Source organism: Chamaea fasciata, unplaced genomic scaffold (assembly GCF_029207755.1).
Source record: "Chamaea fasciata isolate MVZ Bird 193981 ecotype frontalis unplaced genomic scaffold, bChaFas1.0.hap1 SCAF_41, whole genome shotgun sequence".
In the NCBI taxonomy this organism is placed as follows: domain Eukaryota; kingdom Metazoa; phylum Chordata; class Aves; order Passeriformes; family Sylviidae; genus Chamaea; species Chamaea fasciata.
Window position 1 is genome coordinate 1,523,610 of NW_027094126.1, and position 18,800 is coordinate 1,542,409.

The 18,800-nt window shown below is 66.4% G+C and overlaps 1 protein-coding gene across 1 annotated transcript; it reads left to right on the forward strand.

The window, feature by feature from the left end:
- The first annotated feature begins 5,017 nt into the window (after positions 1-5,017).
- On the forward strand, positions 5,018-17,676 carry PDE1B (phosphodiesterase 1B). Its single transcript, XM_066207565.1, is given in 16 exon segments — positions 5,018-5,057; positions 5,060-5,150; positions 8,760-8,873; positions 8,947-9,132; positions 10,400-10,466; positions 10,991-11,107; positions 12,143-12,283; positions 12,924-13,024; positions 13,840-13,965; positions 14,252-14,353; positions 14,426-14,546; positions 14,621-14,702; positions 14,800-14,926; positions 15,020-15,156; positions 15,462-15,569; positions 15,653-17,676. Coding segments are annotated over 15 exon segments (1,644 nt in total). The 3' UTR covers positions 15,554-15,569; positions 15,653-17,676.
- Positions 17,677-18,800: the final 1,124 nt, after the last annotated feature.

The window sequence follows — 18,800 nt, forward strand, 5'->3', positions numbered from 1 at the left end:
GGGACCCCCCCCCCAGCACCGAGACCACCCCCCAAGGACCCCCCCCCCCCAAAAAACGCGTCCGGCAAAAATCACGTTTAAAAAAAACCCCGAAAACACCAAAAAAAACCCCCAAAAAATCCCCCAAAATTCCCCCCCCCAAACCGCCGGAGAGACCCCCCCGCCCCCGGCCGGACCCCCCCAGGACCGAGACCCCCCAAAACCGGAGTGGGGAGGGAGAACCCCAAAAATCGCCTTCAAAAGAAAATAAAACCCAAATGAACAAAAAACACCCCCAAAACCAAAAAATTCCCCCCAAAAACCCCCCAAACCCCCAACCTTCCCCCAAAAAGAACCCCAAAAACCCCCAAATCCCCCCCAAAAGAACCCCAAAAAACCCCAAAATCCCCCCAAAAATAACCACAAAATCCTCCCAAAATAACCCCAAAAACCCCCAAATCCCCCCAAAAAGAATCCCCCAAAACCCCAAAATCCCCCCCAAAACAACCCCAAAATCCCCCCAAAAATAACCCCAAAACCCCCCGAATTTCCCCAAAAATAACCTCAAAATCCCCCAAAACCCCCCAAAATTCCCCCAAAAAGAACCACAAAATCCCTCCAAAATAATCCCCAAACCCCCCCAAATGCCCCCCAAAACAACTCCAAAAAAACCCCAAATCCCCCCCAAAAACAACCCCAAAATCCCCCCTAAAATAACCCCCAAAACCCCCAAATCCCCCCCAAATAACCCCCCAAATCCCCCAAAACAACCGCAAAAAACCCCCAAATCCCCCCCAAAAAACCCCCAAATCCCCCCCAAAACAACCCCAAAATCGCCCCCCCAAAAAACCCCCAAAAAACCCCCAAACCAACCCAAAATCCCCCCCCCAAATCCCCCCCAAACCCCCCCAAAATACCCCCAAAAAAACCCCAAACCCCCCCAAACCCCCGGGCGCGCCCCCCGCCCGCCCCCGGCGGGTCCCGGGGGGGTTTTGCCGCCCCCTCCCCTCCCCGCAGCGCGGATCTCTTTCATCCTCATTATTTCAGTTTTTTTTTTTTTCTTAATTTCTTTTTTTTTTTTCTTTCAAATTTCTATTTTTATTTCCATTTTTCAATCACGAGCCGCGATCGTTCCCCCCCCCCCCCACCCCCCCCCCCCGCCCCCCTTTGTCTCGCGCGCGCCCACCCGGCCCCTCCCCCACCCCAAAACTCCGCCCCCCGAAAATTTCGGGAGCCCCAAAAATGAAAAGAATTTTTTGGGGGGCGTTTGGGGGTTTTTTTTATTTTTTGGGGATTTTTTGGGGGGGGTTTATTTGGGTTTTTTGGGGGGATTTTGGGGTTTTCTTGGGGTTGGGTTTTTTTCGGGGGGGAGTGTTGGGGTTTTTTGAGGGTTTTTTGGGGTTTTTTGGGGGGGGTTGGGGGGTCTTTTTTGAATTTTTTGGGGGTTTTTTTGGGAGTTTTTTGGGGGGGCGATTTGGGGGTTTTCTTGGGGGTTTTGGGGGGTTTTGGGGGGGGTTTTTTTTTTGGGGGGGTGGGTTTTTGGGGGGGTTTTTTGGGAGTTTTTTTTGGGGGGGGGGATTTTGGGGTTTTCTTGGGGTTTATTTTGGGGTTTTTGGGATTTTGTTTTGGTGGTTTTTCGGGGGGTTTTCTAGATTTTTATTTTTTTGGGGGGGAACCCCGAAATCGATTTGGGGAGCCCCAAAAATGAGGAGGGGTTTTGGTTTTTGTCTTGGGGGGGGTTTTGAACCCCAAAATCGGTTCGAGACCCCCCCCAAAATGAGCTTGAGACCCCTAAAACCAGTTCGAGGACCCCCAAAAACAGTTTGGGGGCCCTAAAATTGGCTTGAGGAGCCCCAAAAATGACTTTGAGACCCCCCAAAATTGGTTTGAGACCCCCCAAAATGACTTTGAGACCCCCCAAATGACTTTGAGACCCCCCAAAATTGGTTTGAGACCCCCCCAAAATCGGTTTGGGACCCCTAAATCCAGTTCCAGGATCCCCGAATCACTTCGCGACCCCCAAAATCCTCCTGAGGACCCCCGAGGTTGTTTGGAGACCCCAAAATTGGGGGTTTCGGAGGTTTAGGGGTGACGGCCCGGGGGGCCCCCAAAGGTGGGGGGCTGCCCTGGGCTCCCCCCGGGGCCGGGTGGGCGCCGCTCCCGCCCCCGGCGTTACATAAAATCTGATTAATGAGCGCGGGGGCGCGGCCGGCGGGCTGCGGGGGGGCCCCGAACCCCGGAACGCCCCCGGGAACTGAACTGAGACCCCCCCCGAACCCCAAAACCCCCCCGGGAACTGATCCGAGACCCCCCCGGACCCCAAAACACCCCCGGGAACTGATCCGAGACCCCGAAACACCCCCGGGAACTGATCCGAGACCCCCCCGAACCCCAAAACCCCCCCGGGAACTGATCCGAGACCCCGAAACACCCCCGGGAACTGATCCGAGACCCCCCCGAACCCCAAAACACCCCCCCAGGAACTGATCCGAGACCCCCCCGGACCCCAAAACCCCCCGGGAACTGATTCGAGACCCCCCCGGACCCCAAAACCTCCCCGGAAACTGATTCGGGACCCCGAAACACCCCCGGGAACTGATCCGAGACCCCCTCAAACCCCAAAATCCCACCGAGAACTGATCCGAGACCCCAAAACCCCTCCCGGGACCTGATCTGAGACCCCCCCCGGACTCCAAACCTCCCCCGGGAACTGATCTGAGACCCCAAAATCCCCCCGGGAACTGACCCGAGACCCCGGAACGCCCCCGGGAACAGCCCCGAACCCCAAAACCCGCCTGGGCCGGCCCTGAGACCCCAAAACATCCCCAGGACCAACCCTGGGACCCCCCGAAACCCCAAATCCCCCCCCCGGGACACCCTTGAGACCCCAAAGCCCCCCGAGGACCACCCTGAGCACCCCCGCACCCCCCCAGCCCAGGTGAGACGCCCCAGGTTTGGGTAGGTCCTACAAAAACTGGGGTGTATGTGGGGGGGGGCTGCTGACCCCAAAGGGACCCTCACAGGCACGGGGGGGGGGTCACGGCCCCTCCCTGGGGGTCACCGGGAGGGGCTCTGACCCCTCCCCGGGACTGCCAAACCCAGGGGCGCCCCCAAAAACTCCTCGGGGGTCCCGGGGCAGCTTCCCCCCCTCCCCATTGACACCCAGGGAGGGGGCCGGGGGGTCCTGACCCCCCCCCCCCCCCCAGGAGATCCCGGGGTCCCCTCGGGGGTCCTGGGGGTCCTGACCCCCCCAGGGGATTCAGGAGATCCTGGGGTCCTCCAGATTGGGGTCCTGGGGTCCCCCGGGGGTCCTGGGGGTCCTGACCTCCCCCCCTGGAGTCTCAGGAGGTCCCGGGGTCCCCCCGATTGGGGTCCTGGGGTCCCCTCAGAGGGGTCCTGGGGGTCCTGGATGTCCTCCGGGGGTCCTGGGGGTCCTGACCACCCCCCGGAGTCTCAGGAGGTCCCGGGGTCCCCCCGATTGGGGTCCTGGGTGCCCTCCGGGGGTCCTGGGGGTCCTGGATGTCCTCCGGGGGTCCTGGGGGTCCTGACCCCCCCCGGAGTCTCAGGAGGTCCCGGGGTCCCCCCGATTGGGGTCCTGGGTGCCCTCCGGGGGTCCTGGGGGTCCTGGATGTCTTCCGGGGGTCCTGGGGGTCCTGACCCCCCCCCTGGAGTCCCAGGAGGTCCCGGGGTCCCCCCGATTGGGGTCCTGGGTGCCCTCCGGGGGTCCTGGGGGTCCTGGATGTCCTCCGGGGGTCCTGGGGGTCCTGACCCCCCCCCCCGGAGTCTCAGGAGGTCCCGGGGTCCCCGCAGTCGTGTCCCCCCATCCCCAGAGGGCCCCTGGCCGCCCCCCCCCCCGGGGGTCTCTCCCCTCCCCCAGCCCCTCGGGGGGTCCCGGTGCCGCCCCCCCCCCCGCCCCCTCGGCGGTTCCCCTGGGGGTCCCGGCGCCGCTCGGGGCTGGGCGGACCCCCCCGGCCCCCCCCGCCCCCGGCTCCCCCCGCCCCGCCCCGCCCGCCGGTGCCGGGGCCGGTGCCGGTGCCGGGGCCGCCTCGGGGAAACTTGCGGCGAGCCCCGGGCGGCGGTAACGGCGGCGGGGGGGGGACACCGGGGCTCGGCCACAGCGGCGACGACAGCGGCGACAGCGGCGGCGACAGCGGCCGAGCGTCCCCCGGTAGGAGCGCGCGGGTCCCCCCGGGGCTCCCTCCCGGTGGGCTCAACCCCATCCCGGTTCTCCCATCCCGGTTCTCCCTTCCCGGTGCTCCCATCCCGGTGCTCCGTTCCCGGCCCTCCCTCTCCCGGTTCTCTCCCTCTCCCGGTTCTCCCATCCCGGTTTGCTCATTCCCGGCTCTGCCATTCCCGGTTTTCCCCTCCCGGTTCTCCGTTGCCGGCCCTCCCTTCCCCGGTTTGCTCATTCCCGGTTCTCCCTCTCCCGGTTCTCCTCCGTTCCCGGCTTTCCCCTCCCGGTTCTCCCCTCCCGGTTTGCTCATTCCCGGATCCCCATTCCCGGCCCTCCCATCCTGGTTTTCCCATCCCGGTTTTCCCATCCCCGGTTTCCCATCCCGGTTTCCCATCCCCGGTTTCCCATCCCGATTTTCCCATCCCGTTTTCCCATCCCCGGTTTTCCCATCCCCGATTTTCCCATCCCGGTTTCCTATCCCCGGTTTCCCATCCCGGTTCTCCATCCCCGTCTCTCCCGGTTCTCTCCGCCGCCGCTCTCCCACCCCCGGTGCCCGGATCCATCTTGGCTCCGGTGCTGCCTGCGCAGCCGCCGGTTACCGCGAGGGAGGCGGGCGGGGACGGCCCGGCCCGGGGGGGGCGGGGGGGGGGGGGCTCCGGGCGCTGCCGGGGGGGGGGCTCGGGCGGCACCGGAGCCGCCGGGAACCGGGAGAAGCGCGGGGGGCTCCGGGAACCGGGGCCGGGGGAGGCACCGGGAGGTACCGGGAGGTACCGGGAGGTACCGGGGGGACACCGGGAGGGTACCGGGGCCGCTCCGGGAGGGCCCGGCCGGGCTGAGGCGCCCTCCCCGGTGGTCGCAGGGGCGATGGAGCCGCCGCGGAGCCTCCCGGGGCTGGAGCGGGAGCGCGCGGCGCGCTGGACGCGGCCGGAGGGTGCCCGTCCCCGCTGGACGCCAAGGCCGTGCCCGGCAGGAAGGTCTGGGTCAAGCTGCGGGCGCTGTGAGTGACCCCCCCCCCCAAAAAAACCCCCCCTCCCCCCGGGCAGCGCGGGACCCCCAGATCCCAACCCAGACCCTCCGGGCAGCGGGACCCCCCAAATCCCAACCCAGACCCCCCGGCGGGACCTTCGAGAGGGAGATGGGACCCCCCAGAGTGGGGCAGGGAAAGGGGAAGGGTGGGAGATGGAGAGGGAGCCCCGAACTGGGAGCCCCGAACTGGGACCCCCAAACCCCGAACTGGGACCCCCGAACTGGGACCCTTAAACCCCGAACTGGGACCCCCGGACCCCGAACTGGGACCCCCGAACTGGGACCCCCCAAACCCCGAACTGGGACCCTCCGAACCCCAAACTGGGACCCCCAAACCCCCGAACTGGGACCCCCAAACTGACACCCTTAAACCCCAAACTGGGACCCCCAATCTGGGACCGCTCAGTCCCAAACTGGGACCCCCAAAACCCAAACTGGGACCCCCAAACCGGCATCCTTAAACCCCAAACTGGGACCCCCAAACGCCAAACTGGGACCCCCAAACCGGGACCTCTCAGTCCCAAACAGGGGCCCCCCCCCAAACCCCAAACTGGGGACCCCCAACCTGGAACCGCTCAGTCCCAAACTGGGACCCCCAAACCGCAAACTGGGACCCCCAAATTGGGACCCCTAATCCCCAAAGCGAGACCCCCCAAACCGTGACCCCGATCCCCTCCGAGGGTCCCACAACCCCACCCCTAAAACGCCCCCCCGGGACCCTCGGCTGTCCCCTCCAGGTGTCCCCAACCCCCCCATTGTCCCCTCGGGGTGGCGACAGCGAGACCCCCCCCAGGTTTGGGGGCTCTGGGGGGTGTCACCAGCCCCCCCCCCCCCCGTGTCACACAGGTGCCACCCCCTTGTCCCCGCTCTCCCCCCCCCCCGGGGGTGCCACCCCCTCACCTGTGTCACTCACGTGTCCCCGCGCCCACCTGCGGCACGTGAGGCCCGTGGGGGGGTCCCAGGGGGGGGCGGGGGCGGCCGAGGGGGGGGGGGGGCCACACGTGCTCGGGGACACGCGTGGGGGGACACGTGTGACACACCTGGGCCCAGTGCGACACACCTGAGCCTCTGGCGGGGGGGGGGGGGGACACACACGCGGTGACACTCCGGGGGTGTCACACGCGTGTGCAAAGGGGGGGGCGGCAGCACCCTTGGGTGGGCGCGGGGGTGTCACACGTGTGTGTGTCCCCCTCCCCACGCGGTGCGCGCCACGTGTCACTCCCACAGGTGTCCCCAAAGTGGGGGCCGGCCCCCCCCGCGCTGTCCCCAAACATTCCGGGGGGGTCGGTGACAGTCCCGGGGGTCCCTGAGGCCGCCCTGTCACCCCTGGGGGGGACCCCTGGGGACACTCCGGCCCCACGGCGGGTGACACCGGGCGGCGTGGCACTGACATCGTCCCCAGGGGTGACAGCGGCGTCCCCGGGGGGTGGCTGTCCCCCCGGGGGGGGCTCCCTGAGGGTCCCCGCGGGCGCGGGAAGGTGACAATCGCCATCCCCAAGGTCACAGCGGCGCCGGTGACGTCTGTGCCACCCCCCGGCCCCCCCTCACTGTCACCGTCACTGTCGCCGTGACCGGGGGATGTGGTGGCCCCTCCCCACCGCGGGTGGCTCCGGTGTCCCTGCGGTGGCGCTGCCCCGTGTCCCCAGAGTGTCACCTCAGCGCCCTGGGCTGTCGTCCCGGGGCCACCTGTGCCTTCTGTGTCACCTGTGTCATCCTGTGCCACCTGTGACATCCTGTGCCACCTGTGATATCTCAGTGCCACCTGTGTCACCTGTGCCACCTGTGTCATCTGTATCATTCTGTGTCACCTGTGTCACCTGTGTCATCCATCCTGTGCCACCTGTGTCATCCTGTGCCACCTGTGTCACCTGTGTCACCTTTATCATCCTGTGCCATCCTGTGCCACCTGTGACATCCCAGTGCCACCTGTGCCACCTGTGTAACCCTGTGCCACCCGTGCCACCTGCGACATCCTGTGTCATCCATCCTGTGCCACCTGTGCCACCTGTGCCACCTGTATCATCCCAATGCCACCTGTGTCACCTGTGTCATCTGTATTATCCATCCTGTGCCACCTGTGTCCCCTCTGTCACCTGTGCCATCCTGTGCCATCTGTGTCACCTGTATCATCCCAGTGCCACCTGTGCCACCTGTGCCACCCCTTGTCACGGTGCCACCGGTGCCACCCGTGCCAGCCTTGTGGGGGCGGTGTCCCCAGATGGGACCCCCCCATTCACCTGTCCCCTTCCTGTGACCCCCTGTCCCCAACCTGGGGGTCTGTGACCCCCCTGTCCCCTTCCTGTGACCCCCTGTCCCCCACCTGGGGGTCTGTGACCCCCCTGTCCCCTTCCTGTCACCCCCTGTCCCCAACCTGGGGTCTGTGACCCCCCTGTCCCCCTTCCTGTCACCCCCCTGTCCCCCACCTGGGGGTCTGTGACCCCCCTGTCCCCTTCCTGTGACCCCCTGTCCCCCACCTGGGGGTCTGTGACCCCCCTGTCCCCTTCCTGTCACCCCCTGTCCCCCCACCTGGGGGTCTGTGACCCCCCTGTCCCCTTCCTGTCACCCCCTGTCCCCCACCTGGGGGTCTGTGACCCCCCTGTCCCCTTCCTGTGACCCCCTGTCCCCCACCTGGGGGTCTGTGACCCCCCTGTCCCCTTCCTGTCACCCCCTGTCCCCCACCTGGGGGTCTGTGACCCCCCTGTCCCCTTCCTGTGACCCCCTGTCCCCCACCTGGGGGTCTGTGACCCCCCTGTCCCCTTCCTGTCACCCCCTGTCCCCCACCTGGGGGTTAACCATCCTCTAGGGGGGTTCAGTGCCACCCCGTCCCCTCTCGGCTGCTGTCCCCGCTGTCCCTGGGGGTCCCTCACACCCTGTCCCCCCTCTCCCTGTGGCTGTCCCTGCTCTCGGGGTGTCCCCTCCATGTCCCCGCTTTTGGGATGTCCTCTGGCTGTCCCCTGTCCCGGGTTGTCCCCTGGCTGTCCTGGGCTGTCCCCAGGGTGTCCCCTGGCTGTCCCCCTGGGCTGTCTCCTGTGTGTCACCTGTCCCGGGCTGTCCCCACTGTCCCCGCTGTCCCCGCAGGCTGTGGTACCTGGTGCCCCCTGGCTGTCCCTGTCCCGGGCTGTCCCACGCTGTCCCCGGGCTGTCCCGGGCTGTCCCCAGGTGTCCCCTGTCCCCGCAGGCTGCGGTACCTGGTGCCCCCTGGCTGTCCCTGTCCCGGGCTGTCCCACGCTGTCCCCGGGCTGTCCCGGGCTGTCCCCACTGTCCCCGCTGTCCCCGCAGGCTGTGGTACCTGGTGCCCCCTGGCTGTCCCTGTCCCGGGCTGTCCCACGCTGTCCCCGGGCTGTCCCGGGCTGTCCCCAGGTGTCCCCTGTCCCCGCAGGCTGTGGTACCTGGTGTCCCCTGGCTGTCCCTGTCCCGGGCTGTCCCACGCTGTCCCCGGGCTGTCCCGGGCTGTCCCCACTGTCCCCGCTGTCCCCGCAGGCTGTGGTACCTGGTGCCCCCTGGCTGTCCCTGTCCCGGGCTCTCCCACACTGTCCCCGGGCTGTCCCGGGCTGTCCCCAGGTGTCCCCTGTCCCCGCAGGCTGCGGTACCTGGTGAAGCAGCTGGACTCGGGCGAGGTGAACGTGGAGGAGCTGAAGCGTAACCTGGAGTGCGCGGCGTCGCTGCTCGAGGCCGTTTGCATCGACGAGACCAGGTGGGGCCGGAGGTGACGCGGGGGAGGTGAGAGGCGCACCTGGGCCGCCCGCTGAGCGTCAGGGCGCCCTCAGGCAGGTGCTGGACACGGAGGACGAGCTGCGGGAGATGGGCTCGGACGCGGCCGTGCCCTCCGAGGTGCGGGACTGGCTGGCCGCCACCTTCACGCAGCAGGCGCGGGCCAAGGGCCGCCGCGCCGAGGAGAAACCCAAGTTCCGCAGCATCGTGCACGCCGTGCAGGCCGGCATCTTCGTGGAGAGGTGAGGGGACGCGGGGACACCGCGGGGACACACAGGGGACACACAGGGGACACACAGGGGACACACAGGGGACACCACGGGACACACAGGGGACACACAGGGGACACCGCAGGGACACACAGGGGACACACAGGGGACACACAGGGGACACCGCAGGGACACACAGGGGACACACAGGGGACACCGCGGGACACACAGGGGACACACAGGGGACACCGCAGGGACACACAGGGGACACACAGGGGACACCGCGGGGACACACAGGGGACACACGGGGGACACACAGGGGATGCACAGGGGACACCACGGGACACACAGGGGACACACAGGGGACACCGCGGGGACACACAGGGGACACGGGGACACCGCGGGACACACAGGGGACACACAGGGGACACCGCAGGGACACACAGGGGGCACCCAGGGGACACGGGGACACCAGGGGACACCGCAGGGACACACAGGGGATGCACAGGGGACACCGTGGGGACACACAGGGGACACACAGGGGACACGGGGACACCGTGGGGACACACAGGGGACACACAGGGGACACACAGGGGGCACTGCAGGGACACACAGGGGACACACAGAGGACACACAGGGGACACGGGGACACTGCGGGGACACACAGGGGATGCACAGGGGACACCGCGGGACACACAGGGGGCACCCAGGGGACACTGAGGGGACACACAGGGGTCACTGAGGGGACAGTGAGGGGGACACCAGGGGACACACAGGGGACACACAGGGGACACACAGGGAACACCGCGGGACACACAGGGGACACACAGGGGACACGGGGACAGGGACAACCCGAGGAGGGGACAGGGACACCGTGGGGACACCCAGGGGACACTGAGGGGACACGGGGACAGGGACAGGGGCACTGAGGGGACACCGCGGGGACACCGGGGGACACACAGAGAACACACAGGGGACACAGGGACAGAGACACCCCCGAGGAGGGCACAGAGGGGACACCCTGAGGAGGGGACAGGGACACAGCGGGGACAGGGACAGCCCGAGGAGGGCACAGAGGGGACACGGTGGGGACGGAGCTCGGGGAAGGAGCACGAGGGGGTGGGGGGTGACCTGAGCACAGGTGGGTCCCCAAAACCCAGGGAGGTCTCCAGAGGTGTCCCCCGGGCTGTCCCCAAGGTGTCCCCCGGGCTGTCCCCAGCCCCCAGGGTGTCCCCAGGGTGTCCCCAGGGTGTCCCCAGGGTGTCCCCAGCTGTCCCCAGCCCATCCCTGTCCCCCTCAGGATGTTCCGCCGCACCTACACGGCCGTGGGGCCGAGCTACTCCTCCTCCGTCCTCAACTGCCTGAAGGTACCGGGACACCCCAAAACACCCCCAAAACACCCCAAAACACCAGAAAACAACCCAAAACACCCCAAAACACCCCAAAACACCCCAAAACACCAAAAAAACACCCAAAACACCCCAAAACATCCCGAAAACACCCCAAAACACCCCAAAACATCAGAAAACAACCCAAAACACCCCAAAACACCCCAAAACACCCCCAAAACACCCAAAACCACCCCAAAACCACCCCAAAACACCCCAAAACACCCAAAACCACCAAAAAACACCCCAAAACACAAAAAAACAACCCAAAACACCCCAAAACTACCCCAAGATACCCCGGGGGGTGCTGGGGGGAACTGGGAATGGCTGGGAATTATTGGGAATTAATGGGAATTTTACTGGGAATTACTGGGAATCTCTGAAAATCCCCGGGAATTACTGGGAATCTCTGGGAATTACTGGAATTCCCGGGCACGCCCGGAATTTTTGGGCACCCCTGGAATTTTTGGGACCCCTCCCCGTGTCCCCGTGTCCCCCGGCAGGGCCTGGACCAGTGGAGCTTCGACGTGTTCTCGCTGCACCGCGCGGCCGAGGAGCACTCGCTGCGCACCGTGGTCTTCGAGCTCTTCACCCGCCACAACCTCAACAGCCGCTTCAAGGTGGGCCTGAGACCCCAAAGGACCCCAAAATCCCCAAAAACAGCCCCAAAATCCCCTAAAACAGCCCCAAAATCCCCAAAAACAGCCCCCAAATCCCCCAAAACAGCCCCAAAATCCCATAAAACCGCCCCAAAATCCCCTAAAACCGCCCCGAAATTCCCTAAAACAGCCCCAAAATTCCCTAAAACAGCCCAAAAATCCCTAAAAACTGCCCCAAAATCCCCTAAAACCGCCCCAAAATCCCTAAAACAGCCCCAAAATCCCCTAAAACCGCCCCAAAATTCCCTAAAACAGCCCAAAAATCCCTAAAAACTGCCCCAAAATCCCCTAAAACTGCCCCAAAATTCCCTAAAACAGCCCAAAAATCCCCTAAAACTGCCCCAAAATCCCCTAAAACTGCCCCAAAATTCCCTAAAACAGCCCAAAAATCCCTAAAAACTGCCCCAAAATCCCCTAAAACTGCCCCAAAATTCCCTAAAACAGCCCAAAAATCCCTAAAAACTGCCCCAAAATCCCCTAAAACTGCCCCGAAATCCCCCCCAGTACCCTGAACAGCCGCCTCAAGGTGCGCCCCGAAACAGCCCCAAATGACCCCGAAATGTCCCCCACGGCCTCGACAGCCGCTTCAAGGTGTGACCTGACCTCCAAAATCCTCCAAACCGGCCCCAAAACCCGCCCCAGGCGCCCCAAACCCCCTCCGGACCCCCAAAATCCCCTTCGGGATCTTCCTGTCCCTTCCCAGCACCCTTGGGACCCCCCTGGGGCTCTGTCCCCCCCCGGGTGACCCCCCTGGGGCTCTGTCCCCTCCCAGGTGACCTCCCTGTGACCCCTGGGGGTCTGTCCCCCCCCGGGTGACCCCCCCGTGACCCCTGGGGGTCTGTCCCCCCCCCGGGTGACCCCCCCGTGACCCCTGGGGGTCTGTCCCCCCATGTCCCCCCCTGGGCTCTGTCCCCCCCATGTCCCCTCTGGGTGTCTGTCCCCCCCATGTTCCCCCGGGGGTCCGTCCCCCCCCATGTCCCCGTGTCCCGTTCCCAGATCCCCGGCGCGTTCCTGACGTCGCTGCTGGAGGCTCTGGAGAGCGGCTACGGAAAGTTCCGGAACCCGTACCACAACCAGGTGCACGCGGCCGACGTCACCCAGACCGTGCACTGCGTCCTGCTGCGCACCGGCGTGCTGGTACGGGGACGGGGACACTGCTGTCCCCAGTGGGGTGGCACTATGGGCTGAGGGGACATGGGGACACTGCTGTCCCCACTGGGGTGGCACTATGGACTGAGGGGACATGGGGACACTGCTGTCCCCAGTGGGGTGGCACTATGGGCTGAGGGGACATGGGGACACTGCTGTCCCCAACGGGGTGGCACTATGGGCTGAGGGGACATGGGGACACTGCTGTCCCCAGTGGGGTGGCACTATGGGCTGAGGGGACATGGGGACACTGCTGTCCCCAACGGGGTGGCACTATGGGCTGAGGGGACATGGGGACACTGCTGTCCCCAGTGGGGTGGCACTATGGGCTGAGGGGACATGGGGACACTGCTGTCCCCAGTGGGGTGGCACTATGGGCTGAGGGGACATGGGGACACTGCTGTCCCCAGTGGGGTGGCACTATGGGCTGAGGGGACATGGGGACACTGCTGTCCCCAGTGGGGTGGCACTATGGGCTGAGGGGACATGGGGACACTGCTGTCCCCAATGGGGTGGCACTATGGACTGAGGGGGACACCTGGTGTGTGTCACACTCACACGCCTGTCCCCTCCCTGTCCCCTCTCTGTCGGTGTCCCTGTCCCCTCCGTGTCCCCTCCGTGTCCCCAGCACTGCCTGTCTGAGATCGAGGTCCTGGCCATCGTCTTTGCCGCCGCCATCCACGACTTCGAGCACACGGGGACAACCAACAGCTTCCACATCCAGACCAAGTGAGGGACAGGGGACAGGGGACAGGGGACACGGGGACACGGGGACAACCAACAGCTTCCACATCCAGACCAAGTGAGGGACAGGGGACAGGGGACAGGGGACACGGGGACACGGGGACAACCAACAGCTTCCACATCCAGACCAAGTGAGGGACAGGGGACAGGGGACACGGGGACACGGGGACAACCAACAGCTTCCACATCCAGACCAAGTGAGGGACAGGGGACAGGGGACACGGGGACATGGGGACAGGGGACACGGGGACAACCAACAGCTTCCACATCCAGACCAAGTGAGGGACAGGGGACAGGGGACACGGGGACATGGGGACAGGGGACACGGGGACAACCAACAGCTTCCACATCCAGACCAAGTGAGGGACAGGGGACAGGGGACATGGGACATGGGGACAGGGGACACGAGGACAACCAACAGCTTCCACATCCAGACCAAGTGAGGGCGTGGGGATGCAGGGACACGGGGACACAGCATGGCGGGGGTGACACAGCAGATGTCACACAGCATGGCACAGCGTGGGGTGGCACGAGTGACAGCAGATGTGGCACAGCATGTAACAGGTGTCACAGCAGCTGTGGCACAGCATGGGTGGCACAGCATGGCACGTCACAGGTGTCACAGCACAGGTGACACGGCATGGCACAGGTGGCACGGTGTGTCCCCGGCAGGCCTGCACACCTGGGGACACCGTAGGGCACCCTGGGGACACTGTGGGCCACCCACCCAGCCGGGACCTGCCACCCCAGGGCCGTGCCTTGCCCCAGCGGTGTCACAGCGTGTCCCCGTGTGTCCCCAGGTCGGACACGGCCATGCTGTACAACGACCGCTCGGTGCTGGAGAACCACCACATCAGCGCCGTGTTCCGCCTCATGCAGGACGAGGAGCTCAACATCTTCGTCAACCTCACCAAGGACGAGTTCGCGTAAGGTCCCCAAAATGTCCCCAAAATGTCCCTGCGCTGTCCCCAAACTGTCCTTGCCACTGTACCCCCACTGTCCCCAAACCGTACCCAAACTGTCCCCAAACCGTACCCAAACTGTCCCCATTGCTGTCCCCTGGCTGTCCCCCCTCTGTCCCCCATTCTCCCCACGCTGTCCCCAAGCTGTCCCTGCTACTGTCCTCACACTGTCCCCCCACTGTTCCCCCACTGTCCCCCCGCTGTCCCCCCACTGTCCCCGTGTCCCCTGACCCCGTGTCCCCTCCGGCAGGGAGCTGCGGGCGCTGGTCATCGAGATGGTCCTGGCCACCGACATGTCCTGCCACTTCCAGCAGGTCAAGTCCATGAAGACGGCGCTGCAGCAGCTCGAGAGGTGGGTGGGGGCGGCGGCGGCGGGGAGGGGACCCCGGGGCGGCTCCGGGTGACAACGTGGTGCCGTCCCCAGGCTGGACAAGTCCAAGGTGCTGTCGCTGCTTCTGCACGCGGCCGACATCAGCCACCCCACCAAGCAGTGGGCGGTGCACAGCCGCTGGACCAAGGCGCTCATGGAGGAGTTCTTCCGGCAGGTAGGGCCGGGGCGGGCCGGGGGGACGCGGGGGACACCCCGTGGGGACACCACGCCTGTCCCTTGCCTTGCCAGGGGGACAAGGAGGCCGAGCTGGGGCTGCCCTTCTCGCCCCTCTGCGACCGCACCTCCACGCTGGTGGCCCAGTCGCAGATCGGTGAGTTCCGGCCGGGGGGGGGGTGGTCCCCGTCCCCCCCGGCGCTGTCCCCTCGCTGTCCCCGCGGCGTCCCCAGCGCGTCCCCTGCCGTCCCCAGGGTTCATCGATTTCATCGTGGAGCCGACCTTCTCGGTGCTCACCGACGTGGCCGAGAAGTTGGTGACGCCGCTGGCCGAGGACGGCTCCAAGGCCAAGGGCAACCCCGCGGCCGCGCAGCAGCCCAGGTGGGGCTGGCCCTGGCCCTGGCCCTGGCCCCGCGGTGGCAGCGGTGGCCCTGTCCCCCTGACGCCGCCTGAGCTGTCCCCGCTGTCCCCCAGCTCGCAGTGGCGGCAGCCGTCCCTGGACGAGCACCTGGAGCTGGGGGACATCAAGGCCGACCTGGCCGGGTTCCGCTCCACCTGGACCAGGCACATCCAGGAGAACAAGCAGAAGTGGAAGGAGAGGGCGGCCAGCGGTAGGGGACGGCCACCAGGGCCACCAAGGCCACCAGGGCCACCGCGGGAAGGGGCTGGGGACCATCGTGAACTGCGCGGGGCCACCTCTGTCTCCCCTCTGTCCCTCCTCTGTCCCTCCTCTGTCCCCCCTCTGTCCCTCCTCTGTCCCCCCTCTGTCCCCCCTCTGTCCCTCCTGTGTCCCAGCTCTGTCCCCGCTCTGTCCCCACACCGGGAGGTGGCACAAGCGCCCCCGGCGGGTGGCCCCGGGAGGTGACACGAGCCCCGGGGTGTCGCGGTGACCTCTGTCCCCGTGTCCCCCGGCCAGGTATCACCAACCAGGCGTCCATCGATGAGTTGTCGCCGTGCGAGGAGCCCGCGGCCGCCGCGGCGCACAGGGAGAACGGGGACGTGGAATAACGGCGGGAGGAGCCAGGTGGGCGCGGGCGGGGCGGGGACACCGCCGGGGACACGGCGGTGACCGTGCCCTCCCCGCAGGTGACCGTCCCCTCCCCGCAGGTGACAACGCCTCGTCCCAAATTTTTCGATGCCATCGAGTTCAGCACCATCTGCAGGGCAGGAGCCGCGCCCGGGGCCGGGCTCGGTGTCACCGCCGTGCCACGATCGGTGTCACCTCAGTGCCAGGAGCCAGCCCCGGGGCTGTCCCCTGTGTCGCCGGTGTCGCCGGTCCCTCACTGCCACCCCCGGCCCCGCCCTCGCCGGGCTCGGTCCTTTTGGGATTTTTAAAAACGCTTCTCCCGCCCCCGCCGGGCGCTCGGGAGGGGCTGGGACGGGGCGTGGTGGCCTTGGGGACACTCAGGTGGGGACGCGATGGCACCGCCGGGGTCACCGCCATCCCCTCTGTGCCCGCGGGCTCTGGGTGGTGACACCGTGAGGGTGCCCGGGGACAGGGACAGGGAGGGGACGGGGAGGGGACAGGGAGGGGACAACAGGGGACAGGGATGGGACAGGGACAGGGAGGGGACAACAGGGGACGGGGACAGGGAGGGGACAGGGACAGGGAGGGGACAACAGGGGACAGGGACAGGGATGGGACAGGGACAGCGACAGGGACAGGGATGGGACAGGGACAGGGAGGGGACAACAGGGGACGGGGACAGGGAGGGGACAGGGACAGGGATGGGACAGGGAGAGGGGCAGGGACAGCGACAGCGACAGGGACAGGGACAGGGATGGGACAGGGACAGGGAGGGGACGGGGACAGGGATGGGACAGGGAGAGGGACAGGGACAGCGACAGGGACAGGGATGGGACAGGGACAGGGATGGGACAACAGGGGACAGGGACAGGGATGAGACAGGACAGGGACAGCGACAGGGACAGGGAGGGGACAGGACAGGGACAGGGAGAAGGACAGAGACAGGGATGTCCCCGCAGGGTCCTGGCGCGGCGCGGGTGGCGTTGGGGACAGGGACAGGACAGGGACAGGTCCCGCTCCGGTGTCCCCTGGCTCCGGGGCTCTCCCGGTGTCGCTGCCTCCGGAATCCCGGCAATGTCCCCGCTTCCCAGAATTCCCGGGAATGCTCGGGAATGTTCCGGAATGACATCCCGGGAACGTTCGGGAACGCTCCGAAATCCCGGCTCCAGCCGCCTCCTCCGCAGTGTTCGGGATAGCCTCGGGAATTCTGGAATGTTCCTGGGAATCCCGGAATGTTTGGGGCATCCTCAGAAATCCCGGAATGTTTGGGGCGTCCTCGGGAATCCCGGAATGTTCCTGGGAATCCCGGAATGTTTGGGGTATCCCGCAGCCCCCACGTGCCTTGGGAACCTTCCAGGATCTGGGATGTGGCCTTGGGAATCCTCCAGGATCCCGGATCCAGCCTCGGGAATCTTGCAGGATCCCGGGTCCTTGAGCATCCCCTGACATCCTGGATTCCCTCACGCCTTGGGGATCCTCTGGGATCCCGGATCCAGCCTTGGGAATGTTCCAGGATCTGGGATCCAGCCTTGGGAATGTTGCAGGATCCCGGATCCAGCTTTGGGAATCTTCCAGGACCCCAGATCTGGCCTTGGGAATCTTCCAGGATCCGGGATCCAGCCTTGGGAATATTCCAGGATCCGAGATCCGGCTTTGGGAATGTTCCAGGATCCGGGACCCGGGTGTTCCTCGAGCATCCTCCGGCATCCCGGGAATGCCCCGAACCCCCGGGAATGTCCCGGGAATGCTCAGGAATGTTCGGGAATCCCGGCCCGGCCCCTCCCGCTCCAGCCCCGGCTCCGTGCCCCCCTTCCCCTCCCCTCCCCCCCGTGTTTGTATTTTTCTACCCCGTGTCCCCCCCGTGTCCCCTCTGTGCCCCCCCGCGTGTGTCCCCCCGTGTGTCCCCTCTCTGTCCCCTCCGTGTCCCCTCCATGTCCCCTCTGTGTCCCCTCCGTGTCCCCTCCATGTCCCCTCTGTGTCCCCTCCGTGTCCCCCTCCCGCTGCCAGAGCTCCCCCCCCACCCCCCGCATGTGTCCCCCCCCGCGCCGCCGCTAACGAGCAATTAATTAATTAACGAGTTAATTAATAAACGCCGCCGCCACCACCACGGCCACGCTGCGGGCACTGGGGGGGGGAGGGGGGGCGCAGGGGTGGGACCACCGGGGTCACCCCCGGGGTTGGGGGGGACACTGGGGGACACTGGGGGACACTGGGGGGACACTGGGAGACACTGGGGGACACTGGGGGGACACTGGGGGACATTGGGGGACACTGGGGGACATTGGGGGGACACGGGGGGACACTGGGGGACACTGGGGGACACGGGGGGACACTGGGGGGACATTGGGGGGACACTGGGGGACATTGGGGGGACACGGGGGGACATTGGGGGGACACGGGGGGACACTGGGGGACACGGGGGGACACTGGGGGACACTGGGGGGACATTGGGGGGACACTGGGGGACACTGGGGGGACATTGGGGGGACACGGGGGGACACTGGGGGACACGGGGGGACATTGGGGGGACACTGGGGGACATTGGGGGGACACGGGGGGACACTGGGGGGACATTGGGGGGACACTGGGGGACATTGGGGGGACACTGGGGGGACACTAGGGGGACACTGGGGACACTGGGGGGACACTGGGGGACACTGGGGACACTGGGGGACACTGGGGGGACACTAGGGGGACACTGGGGACACTGGGGGACACTGGGGGGACACTGGGGGGACACTGGGGACACTGGGGGACACTGGGGGGGGCTGAACGCTCGGGGGGCGGGGGAATTAGGGGATGGGGGCGGCCCCTCAGTGCCCAAAGGGGGTCCTGGAGCCCCCCCCCCCCAGCACCTATGGGGGAGTCCTGACCCCACCCCCAGCACCCAAAGGGGGTCTCAGGTAACCCCAGCACCCATGGGGGGGGGGGCTGACCCCCACCTGAGCACCCAAAGGGGGGTCTCGGGTCCCCCCAGCACCCAAATGGGGGTCCTGGAGCCCCCCCAGCACCCAAAGGGGGGTCCTGACCCCCACCTGAGCACCCAAAGGGGGGTCTCGGGTCCCCCCAGCACCCAAAGGGGGGTCCTGGAGCCCCCCCCCTCCCCCCAGCGCCCATGGGGGGGTCCCGACCCCTCCCAGCACCCAAAGGGGACCCCCTCTCCCCCCACCCGGCGCGGCCCAAGGAGGAGGCGGGGGGGGAAAGGATCCCTTTAATTCCGGCTGAGGG